This window comes from Jaculus jaculus, chromosome 17 (genome assembly GCF_020740685.1).
Source record: "Jaculus jaculus isolate mJacJac1 chromosome 17, mJacJac1.mat.Y.cur, whole genome shotgun sequence".
Classification (NCBI taxonomy): Eukaryota; Metazoa; Chordata; class Mammalia; order Rodentia; family Dipodidae; genus Jaculus; species Jaculus jaculus.
In genome coordinates, this window is record NC_059118.1 from 6102501 (window position 1) to 6123447 (window position 20947).

Here is a 20947-nt window from a genome sequence, read left to right on the forward strand (position 1 = left end):
TCGTTTGCAGTGAGTGAAAGCTATGGTGTGCCCATTCTCTCCAGTGGCTTCTACTCCCAAGCTGGATATGGTGGTGGCACAAAGGACCTGGGTCTCACGGATGTCCACCTTGCAACTTGACTGTCCCCTATCCTCTGATGGTGCAGCTTGCCCAGGTGTCCCAGTGGAGGGTGATCTCTGGGACCAGACTGCATAGTCGCGGTCCAGGCTGGGTAGCTCCTTGCCACTCCGACATCAGGATCCTCATCCGCAGAAGGCCGTGCCTGCTTCAGCTGTGTGCTGTTACTGTCTAGGGGCTGAGGCAGGAGGATTGCAAGAGCACATAGCAAGTTCAGGACTAACCCAAACATCTTAGCAAGATCCTCTTCTCAAAATGAAAAGAATATATATGTGTGTGTATGTATGTATGTGTGTGTATGTATGTATGTGTGTGTGTGTATGTATATACATACATACATACATACATACATACACATACATACATACATATATATATATTTAGGCACAGTGTGTGCCTGTCGTGTGCCAGGCCCTGGGTTCAGCATTGAGCCATAGTCAAGACAACTTTGTTGTTCGTGAGACTTCATGGCCGCCTCCCCCAACTCTTTCTGATTCCTGTACACTGGTCACCTGGCTTTCCTCTGAGTCATACCATCTACTTGTCTATTTGGGTCAAAGCTTTTCTTTCATGTGAACTCAGATTTGACACACGCTTGACTTACAGATATTTCTCCCTCCGACTTGCAGGTATCGAGGGCTGAGCCAGGCTGAGTGTGCCCCACGTGTTCACGGAGGGCACTGGCAGGCTGCCTCTTAGTGCTGCCAGCTTCCTGGCTGGGCAGCATGGCCCTGGCCCTGGCAGTGTATGTGATGCAGTGCTGCGTCTGGGGGCCGCCTCTGCTCTGCCGTACTGGCCACCTGCCCTGCCCAAGCTTCCCAGATGGCTTGCTGGACACCCCGAGGGATCATAGGCTACTTTCTTTCTGGCACTTGCCACATGTCTGGCCATCCCCGAGGGTTTCTTAGAAGGTTCAACTTCCTCTTTCTCTTGTTCCTCAGGGTGCAGTCCATGTCCCTGGCCCAGTGAGGGAACCCTGGGAGTATTTCCTCATGCCTGATTGAGAGTGAGGAGGCCCGAGGCCGCCTGATCCCATGGGGTGAGTGTCTACGGGAAGATGCGTGTCTGTGTCCCTCAGTGTCTTTCCTGGAGCAGACACCAAGGAGCGTTCTACTCACAGCGGCTTACAGTGCCAAACCTTACCCTCCTTCATGTGCTGCCCAGGGACTGGGCATAAAACTGTATGTATCCTTGACTCCCCCACCCCGCCCCAAGTCTACTCTGAGCCCCTGGGTTTCTAAACACAGCCCTCCTTACCCTGCCCACTGAGATGCTGTGTCCCGGGGAGAATGGCAGCAGCGGTCCCAAAGCCTTGGAGGCCTTGAGTTGACAAGGGCATGAGAGATTTTGACTCCTAAAACATGCAGGGGAGAGACTTGGGTCCCATGAGATGCAGCATGGGAAAATTATTTGGTCTTGCCAGCACCGTGGCCTGCAGCCACGCCTGTGAGCTCTGGCCACCGCATGCATCCGTGGTGCCATGTATGGACGTGGGGAGAGAGAAGCTGGCAGTGGGCAGTGCCTTGGCTTTGCCCCCATCCTGTGTCTCCAAGGCCAGGCTGAAAACCACAGGAGAAGCTGACCAAGTGTGGCCACCTGGTACTCCTGGCGTCCATCCTGCCGCTCTCTTCTGAGCTGAGGCGAGGCAGCTCAGACCCAGGGGACGGTCTTTTCTGTGTAGGATGCCTCCCCCAAGAAGAGGGTGTCTTTGAAGAATGAGTCTCTATGGGATTAGTCAGCTTGGATTCCTCACCCCCCGCTCCGCCTGAGTCCTCAGCTCTGTCCCTGGGGTATGTTCTAGCCTCTCTGCCTTTGTTCTGGGTGCCCAGGGGCATAAGCACAGCCCTACCACACAGCCCCAGCCCCCAGGCCCCCAGACCCATGGCCACTTCTTTGCTGTTTGTCCTAGGCTGACCTCAGAGAACGTGGCCGAACGGTTCGGCATCTCACGGCAGAGGCGAGATGCCTTCGCACTGACGTCCAGCAGAAGTGAGTGCCACCCGGCTGGGACGTCGGCAGAGCTGGAGCGCGAGCTGCGAGGCCACCCTGGCGGTCTTCACTGGAACTGACCAGGCCACGTACGGAGCGACCAGCCAGCCTTCCGTCTCCAGCTGCGGGGTGGCAATATTCAGTGTCACTGCTCAGTAGTTGCTCCAGAGCCTCTTATTTATTTATCTACTACTGGTTTTTCGAGGTAGGGCCTCACTCTAGACCAGGCTGACCCGGAATTCACTCTGCAGACTCAGGGTGGCCTTGAACTCATGGCGATCCTCCTACCTCTGCCTCCCAAGTGCTGGGATTAATGGTGTGTGCCATCACGCCTGATAGGGCCTCTTTTTGACTTGGAACCCTGTCTTATGTCTTAGTGTCTTCTCCCTAGCTGGCCTCAGCTCCCCGTTTGTTCCTTGGGACATAGTGAAGACCAGGGCTCGGTGATCACTGACTGTAATGTGAGGTGTAGACATGATAACCGCTGCTTATTCCTTTTTTTTTGTTTTAAGTTATTGATTAGAGAGAGAGAGGGAGGGAGAGAGAGAGAGGAAGATGGAGGGAGAGTGAGAATATGAACGGGTACCAGGGGGTCCTACCACTGCAAACAAACTCCAGAAGCATGTGCCACTTTTGCATATGGCGTCACCTGCATACTGGGGAACTGAACCTGCATTGTTAGCAACCATCTCTCCAGCCCCAACCACTGCCTGGAGTATAAGGCCACTTTACTAGAGCCCTTAGCCTGTGGGGCAGGCCTGCGTCAGGCTCCCATTGTCTGTGCAGTGACAGGTTATGTTGGCCAACCCAGCTGTGCAGACAGAGGGCAGCAAGGGAAGGGACAGAGCTGGACCAGGTGGCATCTCCAGGCAAGATTCTTAACATCTCGGGGTCAGGTCATCGCATGTACATATGCTGGAGAGTTTGTGGTCATGCTCATAGAATTTCGATTCGGGCAGGATGACCAAGGTCATTCAAACGTGCCTTGGTAGAAGCTGGGGTCAGGCAGGAAGAGACCTGGGGGCGCCCGAGCCTCACATCCACGGTGCTGACAGGGCAGCGAGAGCTCAGAGCAGGGGTAATTACCATGCTGAGGTTCTGCCCGTGACCACCACCGTCCTGGATGACAAGGGCAACAAGAAGACCGTGACCGTGTCCCAGGACGAGGGCATTCGTCCAAACACCACTATGGAGGGTCTGGCCAAGCTGAAGTCTGCCTTCAAGGATGGGGGCTCTACGACAGCCGGTGAGCACAGGCCGGGCCGGGCGGGGCCAAGCTAGGTGGGCTGTGGCTGAGAGATTTAGAACTGTCTCTCCCTGATGCCACCTCCCCTGCTCCCCTAGAAAACACCAGCCAGGTGAGTGATGGGGCAGCTGCCGTCCTGCTGGCCCGGAGGTCCAAGGCTGAACAGCTGGGCCTCCCCATCCTTGGGGTCCTGTGGTCCTACGCCATGGTTGGAGTCCCTCCTGATGACATGGGCATCGGACCTGCCTATGCCATCCCCACAGCCTTGGAGAAAGCAGGTAAGGTGGCTCACCTCACTCCTGCCCTGTGGGTACTGTCAAGTGAAGGTGGGGCAGGTTGGCATCCCACACGCAAGGCCTTCTCGACCCCACTGTTGGGATCCACTCCCCAAGAGACAAACTCCTGATACTCGTGGGGCCCGTGCTTGGGGTGAGGGCCCAGGGAGACCCCAAGTCCTGCCCAGGGGCCGCTGTCAGCGCTGGTCTGGCCTTGACCACAGGGCTGACTGTGAGCGACATAGACATCTTCGAGATCAACAAGGCCTTTGCAAGCCAGGTGAGCCCGCGTGTTGGTGCTGCCTGGGCCCTGGGTGGTGCGGGAGCTGAGAGCTGAGCTGTGGCCCTGGCCCTTCCAGGCCCTCTACTGTGTGGAGAAGCTGGGAATCCCCGCCGAGAAGGTGAACCCTCTGGGGGGCGCGATCGCCCTGGGCCACCCCCTGGGCTGCACTGGGGCCCAGCAGGTCATCACGTTGCTCAACGACCTGAAGCGCTGCGGGAAGAGGTGAGGCTACTCCCTTCCTTGTGGGGTGTCATGGCGGATGTCCGATGTGGGGTGTCTGAGGGCCAGGGCTGGGGGAGGTCAGCTCACACAGGCACTCTGAACTGGGGATGGGGGAGACCCGTCTTCCTGGGGCTGAAGGGACTGTGGACAGTCAGCGTCTTCTCGGCTGGGGTTGCACCTCTGTCCACCAGGCCTCGGCCGTGAGCTCAGCCTGGAGGGGACGAGGGTTGGGGACCTGGCATCTTTGTGGCCAACACAGGCTCCTCTCCCCAGGGCCTATGGCGTGGTGTCCATGTGCATGGGGACCGGGGTGGGAGCCGCGGCTGTCTTTGAATACCCCGGGAACTGAGGCCGGGCAGGAGGCGCCGCCCAGCCAGTCCTGCTGTGCCGGACAGGAGGGACACGCGGAAGCCGTCCACGTGGGGCGCTCAGCACTGGGGGAACAAGCGGACACACCCTGGCACTTTAATTAGGAAAGTGTGATGGCTGATGACACAGTACAAGAGCTAGCTGTTGGGGCGTTGGGATGTCCCAACCCTGAACTGGGTAGCATGGATCACCCTGGACACAAGTGGGGACAGTGGCCTCGTGGATGAGGGGTTCAGTGGACACAGTAAATGTGTGACCCATCATTTCTGTGATTGTCGGCTGCTCCAGGGGCCGCTGTCACCTTGCTGGACTGTGTGCCGTCTGTGTGGTGACTGGGTGCCACTGTCTCCACAGTGGCGTGGACTCTGCCATGTTTTAGTTCCCCGCAACTGTGACGCAGGGCTTCAGCTGACACCACTGCCCAGGAAGGGGCTCCCTCATCCCAGGAGCTCCTCCAGCCCCCAAGTCCATGTCCCTGCCCAGCGGCCTTGCACCTCGTTCCTGGCCGCTTTGAGTCTCTCAGGGCAGGGGCTGGGGAGCCTCAGAGCTGGTGGGGCACCACGTATCTCTCGTCGTAGGAGCCCTGGCCCCGCAGCCGCAGGGTGCATGCCTTCTCCCCCAGCACGCCTTCCACCGCCAGCGTGGACTCATAGGGCGCACTGCTCCTGCGGGGGGGGGGGGGAGGTCAGGGGCCGCGGCCAGTGCCCAGACACTGGGCGGCTGCCCGGAGGCTGGTTAGCAGCTCTTACCTGGGAGTGAAGAACACCTGGAGGAGGACGGAGGTCGGGGGTGCACTGGTGGGTCGGGCCTCCAGCAACCCACTATGGGGGAAGACCCCAAAAGCCTCAGCCTCCTTGTGCATCTCCTGCTTTCCTGCACCCAGAAGGAGACCTCACATCAGCTGCAGTCCCACGTTATGTGATCCTACGAGGCTTCATTTTGCCCCGACAGCCCCACCTGCCAGGTGTCACGCCGGTGACACCTTACCTAGCCTTATGCCACCAGCCCTGGGCAGCCTGCAGGGTCTCGTCTAGTCTTACCAGAGAGCAGCGGGCAGAGGGGAGGGCATGACCTACCCATCAACACAGTCCAGTAGCTCTGACAGCCGCTGAGATTCATCAGGTAGACCTCCCGGGTGCGCTTCTGGTTCACGTAGCAGGTGCCAAAGTCCACCCAGCTGGTGGAGAGCTGTAGCTCCGGCACGGCCACGGTGGCCCTCAGGGGCACCTCCTGGGGGACCCAAGCCTGTGACTCAGCTAGCGATGAAGCGTCCTTGCCCATCTGGGTGGGGCTCCAAGCTGGTGTCCCTGGCATACATGGAACCCTGCCACCCCCACATACTCATGCTGCTGAGCAGAGCACAGCCAGCAGGTGAGGGGGCTGGCACTGCCAGCAAAGCCAGAGAATGGAGGTGGGGCATGGCACAGGCCAGAAGTACCTCCCCCCCTCCCCCGGTTGGTAGGTCAGTGGGTCATCTGCCCGCCTTCACTCTCTAGCTCCGCTCTCCTCGAAAGCTCAAGATCTGGCCTTTGGCTCCTTGGGTCCTAGGCCGTGTGGCCTTGTCCTTCAAGCCCCTGCGGACCGTGAGTCACCCTCAGAAGCTGCCGTGGTCAGTCTCTTCCTGTGTGGCAGTGTTGCTGCAGAGCCCCGGCAGCCCCTCCATGTCTCCTGGCCACTCCTTCAACTTCTCACCTGAGGCCCAGCTCCACACCGACCTGTGACCTCTGACCACCGAAGCTCACCCCGAGGTCCCACAGGACCCAAGTAATGTCCCTCAGGTGCTTGCTGTCTCCATCCATCAGGCCACCCCTGGGTCTCTCACTGGTTCCCTTAGAAAGCATCCTCAATTTCCCGCGCTCCAGCCCTTCCACCAGCTCTGAGCTCCTTAGATATTCGAGGATGGTTGACTTCTCCCAGCCACCGGCCTCCTGGGAGACAGACTGCACCCTCAGGGCAGGGCCGAGGTGCTCCCCCCCCCCAGAGCCCACAGAGCCCAGCTGGGTGCCCTCCTCCTCCCTGGAGGGTTGGGCAGCCCGTGATGCACCTGAGTGGTCTGGTTGGTGAACCTCAGGAGCAGGAGCCGAGTGAACACCATCTCTTTTTCTCCATTCGTGCTCTGCTGGATGTCCACTCCAGGCAGCATCTGGTCAGCTGGGAGCCGCTGGTAAGACAACAGCTCCAGGGAGAGTGAGAAGGACACGTCCACCTGAACAGACAGGGACACAGCAACACCCTAGTTTGTTGGTGGGGGAGGTGTCCTCACCGACTTACCTCTTGTGGTTCTTATAGACCCAGCCGGGCCTGCTCAGTCACCGTCCCGTGCAGCCCGCTGGGTCCCTGCAAGCGCGGCCGCCCTGCACATAGCTCAGCAGCGCCCCTGTGTGGTGCGTTCAGTTCCCAGGCGCCTTCCGGGCACCTGCTGTCTTGCCCACCACCCTGCTGTGAGAGCAACCAAGCCTTCGCTGCCCTTGGGAGACTGAGATGGGAAGGGGTGAGGACACGGAGACGACTGTTTCCACGCAGCGTGGCCTGGGTTGAGGTGAGGCCCATGGGCCGAGGAAGGACTCTGTTTTTACGCTGAGGGTGTGACAGCCGGCGGGGGTCTGAGGCATGGGATGTCCAAGCCAGCTTTTCTTCCCACAGGACCACTCTGGCCGCCGTGGAGAGGTGGGCTAAGGCTGCACGCGGGGTCTGAGGAAAACAGGGTGGGGCTTGGGCTCCCAAGCCCCAGAGACAGTGCCCCATAGCTCATCAGACTTAGGCCAGTCTGGGCATGTTCAGGTGGTGGGCCATAGACTACATCAGAATCAACTGGAGGCGGATTCCTGGGACCCAGCCCTGACCATCACCTGTCTGGAAGTGGGGCTTGGGAGCTTGCACTTGTCACCAGCGTTTTTTAAGGCTGTTGGTATATTGTCAAGGTTGGAAACCACTGGTGTGTGTGTTGCGATGGGGAGAAGTGGGAGGTACTGGAAGATGGGGTGGACATCTGCACGGCTTGGTGGCTGGTCACCGAGAGGGGTTTAGGATGCAGAGGGTAGAGCTCTGGTTTGGGCAAGAGTGAGGGATGGTCGCTGAGATAAAATGCCACTATACAGAGGAGAGGAGGCACAAGGGCTGGGATGTGGCTCAGCAGTTAAATGTGCTTGCTTGCAAAGCCTGCTGGTCTGTGTTCAATTCCCCAGTGCCCACATGAAGCCAGCTGCACATAGAGAGGATGCCGTGAGCAGGACGGGAGCTCAAGGGAAATGGGTAATTTGGATCAGGTGTTGCCAGATGCCTAGGTACTTTGTGCACCCTCAGGGTGAGATGCAAGGCCATTGTGTGATGCCCATTTTCTGGGAACCTTTGGGTCTTCACAGAGCCAACAGGGACATTTATCTTTCAGAACTTGGAATACATCACTCCAATCCCTTCTGGCTTTTAAAGTTTGTGTTGAGTAATCTGCTGTGATCCTGATGGGCTTGCCTTTGTAGGTAACTTGATTTTTCTCTCTAACTGCTTTCAATATTTTTCTTTGGTTTGTATGTTTGGTGCTTTATTTATAATATGGTGAGGAGAGGTTCTTTCCAGGTTTTGTCTGGTTGGTGTTCTAAAGGATTCCTGTATTTGCACTGGCACCTCTTTCCCAATTTAGGGGATGTTTTCTTCTATGATTTTGTTGAAAATGCCTACTATGCCTTTGGAGTGAAATTCTTCTCCTTCTACTATACCCTGAATTCTTATGTTTGATCTTTCATAGTGTCCCAAATATCGTGAAATTCCCACTCATACTTTCCTCTTAGTTTGTCTTTCTCTTTGTTGGACTGTATTAGGTATGCCACCTGGTCTTCTAGTTTAGATATTCTGTTTTCTCCTTCATCCGTTCTACTGGTGAGATTTTTACAGAGTTTTTTTTTAATTTCATTAACTGTGTTCTTCATTGCTAGTAATTCTAACTGGTTTTTCTTTATTATTTCTATTTCCTTATTTATGTCTTGTATTGACCTCTTTATTTCATTAAATTGGTGTCCTGTGTCTTCTTTGATTCCTTTGATTTCCTCTTTGATTTCTTCTTTGAGCATATTTATAATCATTCTTTTGAAATCTTTCTCAGGCATTTCCTCTAACTCATTCTCACTGGAGGTCATTTCTGATGCATTAATACTTTTTGGTGGATTTATATTGTCTTGATTTTTGGTGTTTCTTGTGTTATAATGTATATTTTTTGCATCCTGGATTAATTTAATGTTTGGATTTTCTAGTTAGATGCAGTATTATTAGGTGTATCAATCAATCTGATGTTATAGATCTTCAGGGTAGGAGCTTAAGGTGCTAGGCGTGTCTCTCAAGACTCTCAAAGTATCTACAAAAATGAACCTAGGTTTTGGGTTTGCCTGTTATGAGAGTATTCAAGTAGGCTAAGAGGAACAAAATACAGGCAGATTCTAAAATTTAACTAAACAATGTACTCATTCATGAAAACCAGCACAGAGTATTTATGCAAGAGTAGGTATTATGACAACCAGATCCTTTCACAAAGTCACTGTCCCTTAGGGTGTGTGGTGCCTCACAACCTTAATCCTGTCAACAAGGAGATTAAGATTTCTTGTCTGTTGAGGGTTCCAAGTCAGCTTGTGACCAAGTGGGACCCTTCCCTAATGTATAACAGAAGAGGAAACAAAGCTGCTATAAATCAAGACACAACAAATAACAAGCCCAAAATATAGCTTATTCAAGAATGGCAAATCCGACCATCCATCAGATTTAACCTATAATTTATCCTGATATGGAAGGTGCAATTAGGACTTCTAATTCAAGCCTATATACCAGGCTTATTTGGCAGGTGTAATCCCAGTTACCTTTTGGGATGATTTTGGTCTCAGTTATGCTGCGCTCCTGCTTGGGTTCCTCTTTGGTGCACTGTGGGTAGGCTGGCTGGGTCGTTAGATTGCTGCTCTGGTCACCAGTGCTGGGTGCTGTGATCTCCCTTCCCCTGGTGCTTGCTGGCTGTTGTACTGGCAGTGGGGGAGGGGAGGCTGTGGATGGTGGCTCTAGTTCTCTCGCTGGTCCACGTGATCCTCTTCCTTGTGATCTGCTCCTGTTGCTCACTGCGGTTCTCCATGTTTCTTGAGTGTGCCAAGAGCTCCGGTGTGAGTGGAAAATCCCCTCACCTGGCTCTTCCTGTGGCTCAAGCCGAGCCTGGCAGCTGTGGCCCGCAGACCTGGTACTGCTGCTGCTGGAGCCGCTGTTGCCTGCCTGTGTGGGCTCTGGATGCTCTGGATCTCTCCTACTTCTCTGCTGCCATTTTAATTTCTTATATACCTCACTTCTTAGTAGAAGAGTGTATTTTGCTGGGTTTTTTTCTTTTTGGTTTTTTTCTCCCCTAGGCTGCTTTGGTGTGGTTCCTACACCACCATCTTAACCAGAAGTCCTCCAGGGGCACTTAAATGCCTGGTCTAGTGGAATAGGACCTGGTTGAACTCTGGGCCCTTCCTCCCTTTTAGCTGTCTGAAGGAGGGTACCCAGAGTGGTCAAGGGCGCTCCTGCCATCTTCTGTGATCCGTGACTGGCCCCCCTGACCTCCACGAGAAGGTCCTGGAGAGCTCCATCAGCCAGCACACATTGCATGCTCATTGAACTGGAAATGAAAGACCCATCTGGAAACACGTGGCTGCTCACTGAGGCCCCAGAGGTGGGCAAGCTGACCCCAGAATGTGCAGTGCAAGTGCACCGCCCCGCTGGAGTGCTGAAGCCATCGGCAGACAGGGAGGCCAGCAAGGGGGGAAAGGGCCTGCGGGGCAGGAGAGGCCCACTGCCTGCCCAGCGGTCCTTGGTGAACACGTGCTTGCCCAGCAGCTGCCGTGTAGGAAGGGCTGTGCACACACCCGCCTCCACCAGGCCCGCGGCCCGTCCCCATGTCAGGCGCCTCAGGACAAAAGGAAGTGGCAGCTGATGGCGGGCAGTGAGGCCCTGGCATTTCCAGGACAAGCCCACCTCTGAAACCCGGGCTCCTGTGATTGCTGTTAGAAGAGGGTGAGTCAGCCTGGGCCCTGGAACGCCTTGCATTTGTGGTGATTTAGCCAGGGGTGTCCCGGAGGCAGGGCACTAACCCTTGAGCAAGGGGATGTAAGAAAGGAGAGTCAGGTGTGCAGTAGAGGTATGCTCATGGGTATCCTCTGACCTCTACCGGGGCACTGATGTTGGGGACATCACACACACACACACAGAATATGTGGCAGTGTTTCTGGAACACATATGGGTATGTGAACTACATCTGTTTTGTCATTCCGGGTATGAGCCAGGAAGGCCTGTGGGCGGAAAGTCGCAAGTCTGTTTGCACCTGGGTGAGACATGTGAGCAGGGTGTGCGGGTGTGTGACCTGAACGCCCGTGAGAAAGCGGGGCACGGGGGCCGCGGGCTGCACTGACCAGCATGTTCTCCTGGGAGCTGAGCGCCAGCTCCTCCTCACTCTTCCGCCGGCTGGCTCTGCGGCCCCGGCTGGCAGCCCCGTGTCGAGATGCAGAGAAGGGCTTGGAGACCAGAAGCCGGAAGTAGTGTGGGATTTCCGTGGTGTTGATCAGTTTCAGGTGGCGGGTGGTGAGCAGCTCGCTGGGCACCTAGCAGCCACAGAGGCCGGAGACTGCAGTGACGCACGGGCTCCCCCTCCCCTCAGGCCCATGGCTCTGGGGAGGGGGCCCAGATTATGCCCCAGAAAGGTCAAGGGTCCATCCGAGGCCCAGGTCAGTTGGCAGGGCTGCAGTGGCAGCATACTTACCCCGCAGCAGGGCTGACTGGGGATGAGGTCGCTGGCCTGGCACCGGAATTCCAAGTAGCCACTGCTATCCAGCTCTACACTTAGCCTGCCGGGTGACAGGTACTGCTGGGCAGCAAGACACCTGGGCTCCCTATCTGCCCTTCCCTGCACCCTGGTTCCTGGTAGTGTTTCTCTGCTCATTCCTTCTCTCTCCTATCCCTGACCTTATCTGGCCACCCCGGTGACACTGAGCTTGCTCCCATAGCAGGGACGGACGGGGACAGGGCAGCCCAGCTGACTCACTGCGCACGCCGCACGTGTCCATGCAGGTCTAGTCTCAGGGGACCCACGTCGAAGTCCTGCAGACGTTGCCTCCGGCCTGGAATCTCCCTTTCTGCCTGCAGAGTCCAATCCACCACCGCTATCACTGGTGGTCCTGTTAGGTGGGGACGGGCTCCCAAGATGGAGTCCCCATGGTCAGCAAAATGCTGAAGGAGGCATGGGGAAGTGGACTGCCCACAGTCTTCAAGACATTACCTGGTCATTATCTCCTCCTTGCCTAACAATGCCCCAGGTCATGGTTTCCTGCCCCCTTATCTCCTACATCACCTGGTCAGTGGTCTGGTGTCACGCCCTGGCTATTTTAAATGGTCAATGTCACGATCTCCCTACAGCAACCTTTCTATTCAACCTAACAAACAAGTTCTTTTTCCTTCCTCACCTTCCCCCAACTGAACAACCCAGACCTGAAAACTCAGGCGGGCTGTGCTCCGCTCTCTCCTCCCATGAGACAGCCCGCAGCTCCGGCCCCAGTAAACAGCTTTTTCCTTGTCTCACAGTGGTCCTGCGTGGTCTTTGGTCATTCACAAACCCTATAGGTCCCTGGGCCAAGTAGGCGCTGGGACACCCAGGGGAGAGAGATGGTGACCATGGTTCCCCACCTATCAGGATGGGCTGCTCACCACTCTGTCCAAGCTCATGAAGCCCAGGGCGTAGCCGGTGTACACCGCCTTGTCCAGGACAGTGGGGCCAAGCACCGTGGGCGTGAAGGAGACGCAGATGGTGCTGTTGCCTCCAGCTGGGACCACCTGGCACGGACACACTTGTCTCAGCCTTGACCAGTGCCCACCCACAGGCTGGGGCAGCTCTGTGAGAGCACCCAGCCCTGCCCGACTCACCACTTGCTTGGGGCTGATGTGGTATGGGCAGTCAGAGGGCACCCCCTCATGCCCCTGCAGGATAACTGAGATGATGTGTCCTTGTGCCTTGTTGCTGGTAGTGGAGCTCTCCTCCATCTAACACCAAGGAGTCACTGAGGCTCACGCAGACCACGCCTCATTGGACCAAGAGGCCAGGCCACCTCACCCCACTCCCCTGCTCACCAAAGAAGGGGTTGTCTGGCTGGATTCTGATCTGTCGAAGGGGCTTGCGGATGACAGTATGCTGGCCTCTGGGGACTCAGGGCACACGAGCTCATTTCCAGCATGGTCCCGCAGTGGGAAGTGTGGCCCGTAAAGCACCAGCAGCTCTAACAGCCGGTCATCCCTGTCTTCTGGAACATAGGTCTGCCAGTCCAGGCGGATGTCTGCAAAATACAAGGGGTGGAGAATAAGGTGAAGATGGGGGCCCACCCCTGGTGACACACCTCCTCCATCCAGGCTGCACCCCCGCAAAGGCCCAACAACCTTCCCAAAGTGTCACCAGCTGTGGAGCAAGGACTCGAAGCACATGAGCCTCTGGGGAGCATCCTGTTCACAAACCACCCCGATTCCAAGGCTGGCTTCTCCCGAGACAGCGGGCTCAGTGGCAAGGTGCAGAGCCCAAGCCTGACATTTTTAGCTGCATTGGTAACCCTGAGAAGATGCATCCATTGGGGAGACCGAGACTCCTGAGCTACTGACTCTGCAGACAGTAAGTGTGGCGTAGTCTGCTGTCTCCTCCATCTCCAGTTTTGCATTAATTATGTTTTGCCTGTTCTATTGCTCCATGCACTTGCACATTGGGTCTTCTCATTCTGTACTGTAGAGTTCTTCTTTGGCTCCCTTAGTTTAATACTGCTGACTTTAAAGTCCACCTTGTGGGTCTGGAGAGATGGTTTAGTGGTTAAGGTGCTTGCCTACAAAGCCTAAGGAACCAGGTTCAATTCCCCAGAACCCATGTAAGCCAAATGCACAACATGGTCCTGTGTATCTGGAGTTTGTTTGCACTGGTTGGAGGCCCTGGTATGCCCACTCTCTCTCTCTCTCTCTTATAAATAAATGAATAAATAATGAAATAAAAGTTCACCTTGCCTTATGTTAATATTATAATATTAATGAGGATACAATATTAATATTACCCTAGTGGATCCCTTCATTACTGGTATTCGGCTTTCATCTCTACTGTGACGTAAACACTGGGCAGCTGAACTTGTTCCTTTTGTGTATGTGTGCGTGTTTGTGCATGTGTGTGTGTGTGTGTGCATGTGTGTGGAGGCCACAGGAAACTGGGTGTTATTCTCAGTAATATAGTGCACATCTTTTGAGACAGGGTCTCTCATTGGCCTAGAGTTCACCAAGTAAGCCAGACTGGCTGCCCAGTGAAATCCATGCACCCCCCCTGTCCTGGCCACCCTGGCACTTGGATTATAAGTGCATGTCACCACACTCAGCATTTTACGTGGTAACTGGGGATTGAACTCAGGTCCATGTGTTTGCAAGGCAAACACTTGAACCACTTGATCCACTGACAGTCTCAGCCCAGCAGCTTAACTTTTGCAAAACCTAAGTTGGGTTAGAAAGATGGCTCAGCTGTTAAAGTGCTTGCCGTACGAGCATGAGGACCTGAACTCGGATCCCCGGAGTCCACACGGGCAGCTGGCTGTGGCTCCGAGGCAGCAAAGACAAGATGGTCCCAGCATCCCACTGGCTAGCAAGTCTAACTGAGTCAGTGAGCTCCAGGTTCAGTTTTATTCTCAAAGAATGAAAAGTAGATCAAGGAAGATACCTGCTGTCGGTCTCTGGCCTCCACATGCACACAGGTCCACATGCATCTGCACACATGTGCTCTCACACACATGAACACGCATACACATAGGCAAAAGGAAAGCTCAAACACATTTTCTCTGGGCTTTTTGTCTTGCTTTGTAGTTCCAGGGACTGAATGTAGGGCCTTGCTCACTCTAGACAAGTGCTCAACCCTGAGCTGTCTCCTGGTCCTTCTTTCACCTCTCATTTTGAGGCTGGTCTCACTAAGTTGCCCAGGCTGGTCTTGAACTCACCCAGGTAAGTCTTGAACTGTGATCATCCTGCCTTGTTCTCCCAAGTAGCTGGGATTACAGGCCTACATCACCTGTCCAGTTGCTCTCTTTCTTTCTCTCTCTCTCTCTCTTTCTCTCTCTCTCTTTTTGTTTTTGTTCTCTATCTTTTAATAGGAAGTTAGTCCAGTCCACATAGTTTTTTCATCTTATTTATGATTTATTCCAATTTGTCATTTACTTTTCTGCTTCCTTTTTTTTTTTTTTTTTTTTTTTTTTTGAGGTAGGTTTCACTCTGGTCCAGCAATTCTCCTACCTCTGCCTCCGAAGTGCTGGGATTAAAGGCATTCACCACCATGCCTGGCTCTTCTTCCTTTTTTTGAGAGCTTCCTTAAAATATTTTTATTTATAAGCTGGGCATGGTGGCGCAGCTGGTGACATTTTGGGAAGGTTGTTGGGCCTTTGCGGGGTGCAGCCTGGATGGAGGAGGTGTGTCACTGGGGATGGGCCTGGCGGTTCCTTAGCCCAGACCCCTGCCAGCTCTTCTTCCTCCTTCCTTCCTGCTGCTCTGCGAGTGGGTGAGTCAGCTTTCTGCTCCTGCCCTGAGACATGCCCCCAAACTGTAAGCAGAAGAAAACCCTTTCCCTGGGGCTGGCGAGCTGGCTCGGCGGTGAAGGCACCTGCCTGCCAAGCCTACCTGGGCTCTATTCCCCCGTATCTATGTAAAGCCACGTGCTCCAAGCGGCACGTGTGTCTGCAGTGTGTCTGCAGTGCTGGAGGTCCTGGTGCAAACACACTGTCTGTTCCTCTCCTCTCTCCCTCTCTCTCTCTCTCTGCAAATAAATAAGTAAATAAAATAAACCCTTTCCTTCTATAAGCTGCTTCTGGTCAGGTGTTTTGTTCCAGCAACGATAAGGTCACTGCTACAGCATTCCTCTTTTCTGAATGTCTACATCTTTCTGTGACTTCACCACACATCCTTCCTGTCCTCACTGCTTGGCCCTCTCCCCCCAGTTCAGCCTGAGTGGCTCCTGCAGGGAAGAGAGGTTACCCCCGGAGCTTCCGCTCGCACACTGGCCCGCTGCACGGGGCACACTGCTGTCAGGGTGGGTGTCCCGAGCGAGCACAGCCCCTGCTGTCCTGTTCCCTTAGTGTCTCCAGCCCCCACACAACTGGCCTGTAGCTCAGGGAATGCTGACTGGAGGCATGAGAAAAGTGACCCTGTGGACATGTCTGCTCCAAAGTGCCGTGACCCTGGTGACAGCCGGGCTCTGGACCCCACTGACCGTGGCAGAGCCCAGGTGAGGCAAAGACCCGTCTTCAGGGACGGAGTGGCTCTGACAACCTGGACTGGCAGGGTTACTGCTCTACCTGGGCCTTCAGGCCTCCCTCGGGAGCCACAGACCACCTGAAAGCCACAGTCCTGGTCATGGGCGCCTCTGAGCCCCATCTTCCTCTCTTCCAGGCCCTCCATCCCGATGAGTGCGTGAGCGACTCACCACAGGGGCTCGAGTTATACAGGCGGAGGGTTCTGGAGACGGTGTCTCCTCCGGAGACCTGGGTCCCAAACCTGGAGGGAGAGAGGCCAGATCCATGCAGCATTCACCTGACAGGCAGGGAGATTTCTGAGGGGAGCATGGGACAGTGAGGCACCAGTGGTCCGTTGTCACCCTAGTTACACCAAGACCCAGGGCTTCAGGCCTTCCCCAGACAGTGCCAGGTAAACCGTCACCTTGTTCCCCACCCCCGTCTCCCAAGCTGCACTGGTCGGGTGGGTCCAGGCTCATTCGTGTCAACATGCCCATGTCTGGTGCCACCTTGGACCACTTTCTGCCCCCCCTCAAAGTCCTCACAGATAGTCAAATGGTGGAGGGTGGTGGCCATGTCCCCTGATGCTTCTTTCAGGGATGTGCCACCCTGGAACTTCCTTTTATAAAGGTGGCACCAGAGGGAACCTGTGCCAGCTGGGAAGCCAAGAGCTGGCATAAGCAACCCAGGCTGGAGGGTGGAGGGCTTCAGGGGCGCATGGAGGAGGACAGGCTGAGGGTGAGTACCTGATCATAGGCTCCTTCTGGTACAGGTGAGCCATGGAGTGGATATTCCTCACGGTGCTGACAGGGCACCCCACCACTGCCATGTGCACCGGGATGACCATCAGCGGCAGGTCGCCCACCTGCGCACACCAGCCTCTGGTCACCGGCCGCTGTGGCAACCCCTCCGTGCCAGGCCTCCCCGTGTCCAGCCAGCCCAGCATCTCCGCAGCTTGCTCCCAGCTAAGCCCAGTGTTGGGCCCTGAAAGGCCCAGGCGTGGGGTCTAGTGGAACTTCCTGAGCCTAGCTAAAGTTTGGCGACCTGTCTCTGGCCAGCCAGGACTCAGCAAGATGCCTAATGGCTTCTGGCCTGCCACCTCCGTGGCAATTGTAATTACCATTTCAATAGTTACAGTTTACTACTGGCCCTTACCTCCTTACCACCCCCCGTCCTAAAATCCCCGCCTTCGTCCCCAACATGATATAGGCAGCTGCTCATAGCAATAAAGCGAGTTCCTGCCTCGAAAAGACTCCCGACTCAGTGTGGTTTTTCTCCAGTAGCCAGGAGAGGTCTGAGTCCTCCAACGCTCATCTTCCTCCTTGACCCCTTGGGAGGAACCAGCAGGCCTGGTCCTTCCCTCAGCACTACCTGCCCCCGCCAGCGGAGCCCGGCAGCCCAGCATCACCGCCAATTCCCACTTTCCCGCACAGACATCTCAACCCTGGGCTGCCTTACCCCAGTCCTCCCTGCTCATCTCTCCCCTCCCCGGACGTTTTTGTTCTCTGCCCTGCACCCCCCCCCCCCCCCCCCGCCAGCCACCTCCAGTGATGCGCCAGCCTCAAGCCTCTGGTCCCTGATAGCTCCTTTGATCGGTTCTGGTATTGTGGTGGTTTGATTCAGGTGTCCCCATAAACTTAAGTATTCTGGGTGCTAAGTCCCCAACTGAAGGCAATGTGGGAATTAATGCCTCCTTGGAGTCAGTCTATTGCTGGGATTATGGGTGTTATAGCCAGCTTCCTCTTGCCAGTGTGTGACACACTCTCCTGTTGCTGCCGTCCACCCGATGTTGGCAAGGGGTGATGTCTACCCTCTGCTCATGCCATCGTTTCCCCTGCCATAGTGGAGCTTCCCCTCGAGTCTGTAAGCCAAAATAAACCCTTTTACCCACAAGCTGCTCTTGGTTAGGTGATTTCTGACTGCTGTAGGCATTGTCCCCTCTTTTTGGGGGGCATGTGCGTGTAGAAGGCATGTGGTGTGGAGCAGATGTGGCAAGCGTATGCACGGTGTGTGCCCATGTATGCAGAGGCGCACGCATGTGGAGGCCCGCGGACAAGCAGAGTGTCCTCTGCGCCTTCCACCCTGTCTCCTTGAGTCAACTGAGCTGCCAGTGTTTGTCAGTGAGACAACCTGATCAGGGAGCCCAGCAAGTCTCCCATCTGCCCACCCTCTGCCCACTAGAGGACGAGGGCTGCAGCAGCTGCGTGTGGCCACGTGCAGACTCTGACGTGGGGGTGGAGGTGTGCTTCTCAGGCCTCACGCTAGCCTGGCGAGGGCTCTTCCCCTCTGAGCCCCTTCCCAGTGCCAGACTTCCATATACTCCACATGGAAAGAGCTTTATGCTAATTAAATGTAATAAATGCTCATCTATTTAGGAACATCATAAGTAATCTTGTAATCCTACCCCCAAGCAGGGCCTGCTGTCACATTTATTTATTTATTCATGTATGTTGAGACAGGTTCTCATGTGGTCCAGGATGGCCTTGAACTCACTAGATAGCTGAGGATGACTTTGAACCCTGGGACTACAGATGTGCCTCAACATCTGGCACTGTTGCCATTTTAGTGTGCAGCCCTACACCCTTCCTTCCTGTCTAACAGACTTGAGCGGTCACTCTCTCTCTTTTGCTTGTGTTTTTGAGGTAAGGTTTCACTCTAGTCCAGGCTGACCTGGAACTCACTAAGTAGTCTCAGGGTGGCCTCGAACTCATGGCGATCCTCCTACCTCTGTCTCCCGAGTGATGGGATTAAAGGCGTGCGCCACCACACCCAGCCTCTTTTTTCTTTTCTTAGCAACAGAGAGAACTTTACTATATAAGGCTTAGCGGGTGTGCCCAGCCTGTGGTCCATGGGCCACATGCCTTCCAGGACAGCCATGCATGTGGCCCAAAACATTTGTGGGTGACAGCCTCGTGTCACGTTGTCAAAAGGTTGGACACCCCTGGTTGGTAGCGTTGTGGGTGGGCTTTAGGGGCCCCCACTGCAGGTGTGCAGCCTGATAGTGCTGTCCGCCCTCAGTGATGAGCCCGGATCTTCACACTGTTTCCTCTGGGACGAGCAACGCTGGCATGAAAATGCAGCGTGGTGGGGGGTCATTGATCCACTCACACTGCTTCCAGGAGCTGCGTAGCCATCACCATCCCCCACCGCCAGGCTCAGGAGTACCCTCTCCACCAACCTGGATTTATTTGTTTTCAGGAAGAGAGGAGAGAGAGACAGAGAGGAGAGAAGATCGGTGGGTGCACCAGGGCCTCGAGCCATGGCAAACGACCCCCACTTTGTGCGTCTGGCTTTTCTTGGAACTGGGGAAGACAGCCTGGGTTACTGGGCTTTGCAGGCACGCGCCTTAACCCCTGAGCCATGTCTCCAGGCCCTCACCAATTCTTAAAGACCTTGTTGATCTGTCAAAGCCAGGGTCTCATGATTAGTTGACTCAGCATCCCCTCCATCACTAGAGATGCTGACAGAGCTGTGTGTTTCTTGGCCACGTGGGCTGCTGTTCTTTGGGTCACCTACTCAAGCCTTTTTCCCTTTGAGGTCAAGGACTTGTCATAGATACTATAAATAGTCTAAAGTGTTGATGGGGGAGGGTATTACCATGGGATATTTTTTATAATCATGGAAAATGTTAATAAAAATTGAGAAAAAATAAATTAAAAAATTAAAAAAATTAAAAAAAAAAAGAAAAGTCTACACAGATGGCCTCTGGGTGCCCTGGCCTTGTTTTATCCTTATAAAATTCTGTTAGGAGACACAAAAATAAATAAATAAATAAATAAAATAAAATAAAATAAAATAAAAAGTGAAGAAAAATAGTCTAAAGTGAGTATCTACTATAGCTAACAAGTTTGGTTTACTAAATCATTCACAAAGACCTATGTTAAACAGGGTAGGGTCTCATGTGCACATGTCATTGATCTGTAGTAAGCCGCGCGCTCCTTGCTGGCACCATCTGCTATTTTATTCCACACCATGTTTGTAGCGGGGCTCCGTGTGTGCTGAGTGAAGGAGTGAGCAGGGAGCAGAGAGGACAGGACAGACACGCGGAGGGCCGAGCGAGGCCGAGAGCGGGAGGGCTGTCCCCGGCCCTCAGCTCCTTTCCCTCTCTCCAGATCTGACCTGGCCAACAGCTCGCGACTTCCTGCCCTCCTCACTGTGGCCCCAGCTCGGCACCACATGGTGGGGTGTGAGCGAAGTGGAGAGGGCTCCACAGCTCCTGAGGAACCCTCCTGCCTGAACCATGTCAGTTTTGACCCCAGAGGCTACAACAGATGCGAATGCCCACCCGGACATCGGTGAGCGTCACTTCGCAATGTGGTGAGCTTCGGGAGGCTGAGGGCTGAGGCTGGTGGAGAGGCGACCAGAGGACGTGTGCCCACTTGTGTACCCTTACCGTGCACAGGAGGTTGTCCCAGTACTTGCCCCACATGTTGGCACAGCCGGTGATGCCAATGCTCAACTTCTGGTAGGCTCTCAGCACACCCTGGGAAACGTGAGGGAAGAAAGCAGCTCCCTTCTTGTGAGCTAACATGCTGTCCATAAAATCTAGGGGAGAACCAGGAATGGAGGCTCAGGGCTGGGCCTGAGGATGGCATCTGTGCAGTCAGCTTTGCGTCGCTGGGATGAACCCACAGACCAGGCACAGTTAGGGAGCAAGGGATCTTTACTGATGCTTACAGACCCAGGGGAAGTTCCCTAATGGCAGAAGAACCTGGCCTGCTTTCACAGGTCCATGCAGAGAGAAAACCCACCACCATCGCCATAAGGTGGACCCTGGGATCCACCCACAGTGACACCTCCGCCAGCCAGGCAGCTGGAGAGCTAAGTTACCAGCTTTAATAAACTACTGAATATACCAAAAAAAAAAAAAAAAAAAAAAAGTATAAAAAGAATCCAGGCATGGTGGCACACACCTTTAATCCTAGTATTTGGGAGACAGAGGTAGGTGGATCATCATGAGTTCGAGGCCAGCCTGAGACTACATAGTAAATTCCAGGTCAGCCTGGGCTACAGCAAGACCCTACCTTGAATCCCCTCCACACACAAAACAAACAAACAAACCAACTACCACCACCATCAGCACAAAACTCCTGAATGTATTAGGAGACAGCCATTCAAACCACCACAAGGTCTAAACCCTCAGGGTGTTGGCAAAGCACTGGTCCT

The 20947-nt window shown here is 54.6% G+C and overlaps 1 protein-coding gene and 1 pseudogene across 1 annotated transcript in view; one reads left to right on the top strand and one right to left on the bottom strand.

Annotated features, from left to right (window-relative positions):
- The window catches only part of LOC101604855, a 6150-nt pseudogene extending 1525 nt beyond the window's left edge, over positions 1 to 4625 (top strand).
- Positions 4583 to 20947, bottom strand: part of Dlec1 (DLEC1 cilia and flagella associated protein) — a 76314-nt gene continuing 59949 nt past the window's right edge. Inside the window, exons 25-37 of the mRNA XM_045136947.1 lie at positions 20175 to 20326; positions 16528 to 16646; positions 15973 to 16043; positions 12621 to 12823; positions 12417 to 12533; positions 12201 to 12326; positions 11542 to 11636; positions 11260 to 11344; positions 10913 to 11101; positions 6547 to 6708; positions 5579 to 5732; positions 5252 to 5375; positions 4583 to 5167 (exon numbers count right to left, since the gene is read on the bottom strand). Coding sequence (XP_044992882.1) covers positions 5044 to 5167; positions 5252 to 5375; positions 5579 to 5732; positions 6547 to 6708; positions 10913 to 11101; positions 11260 to 11344; positions 11542 to 11636; positions 12201 to 12326; positions 12417 to 12533; positions 12621 to 12823; positions 15973 to 16043; positions 16528 to 16646; positions 20175 to 20326 — 1721 coding nt within the window. The 3' untranslated portion in view covers positions 4583 to 5043. The remainder of the gene's footprint in view (positions 5168 to 5251; positions 5376 to 5578; positions 5733 to 6546; positions 6709 to 10912; positions 11102 to 11259; positions 11345 to 11541; positions 11637 to 12200; positions 12327 to 12416; positions 12534 to 12620; positions 12824 to 15972; positions 16044 to 16527; positions 16647 to 20174; positions 20327 to 20947) is intronic.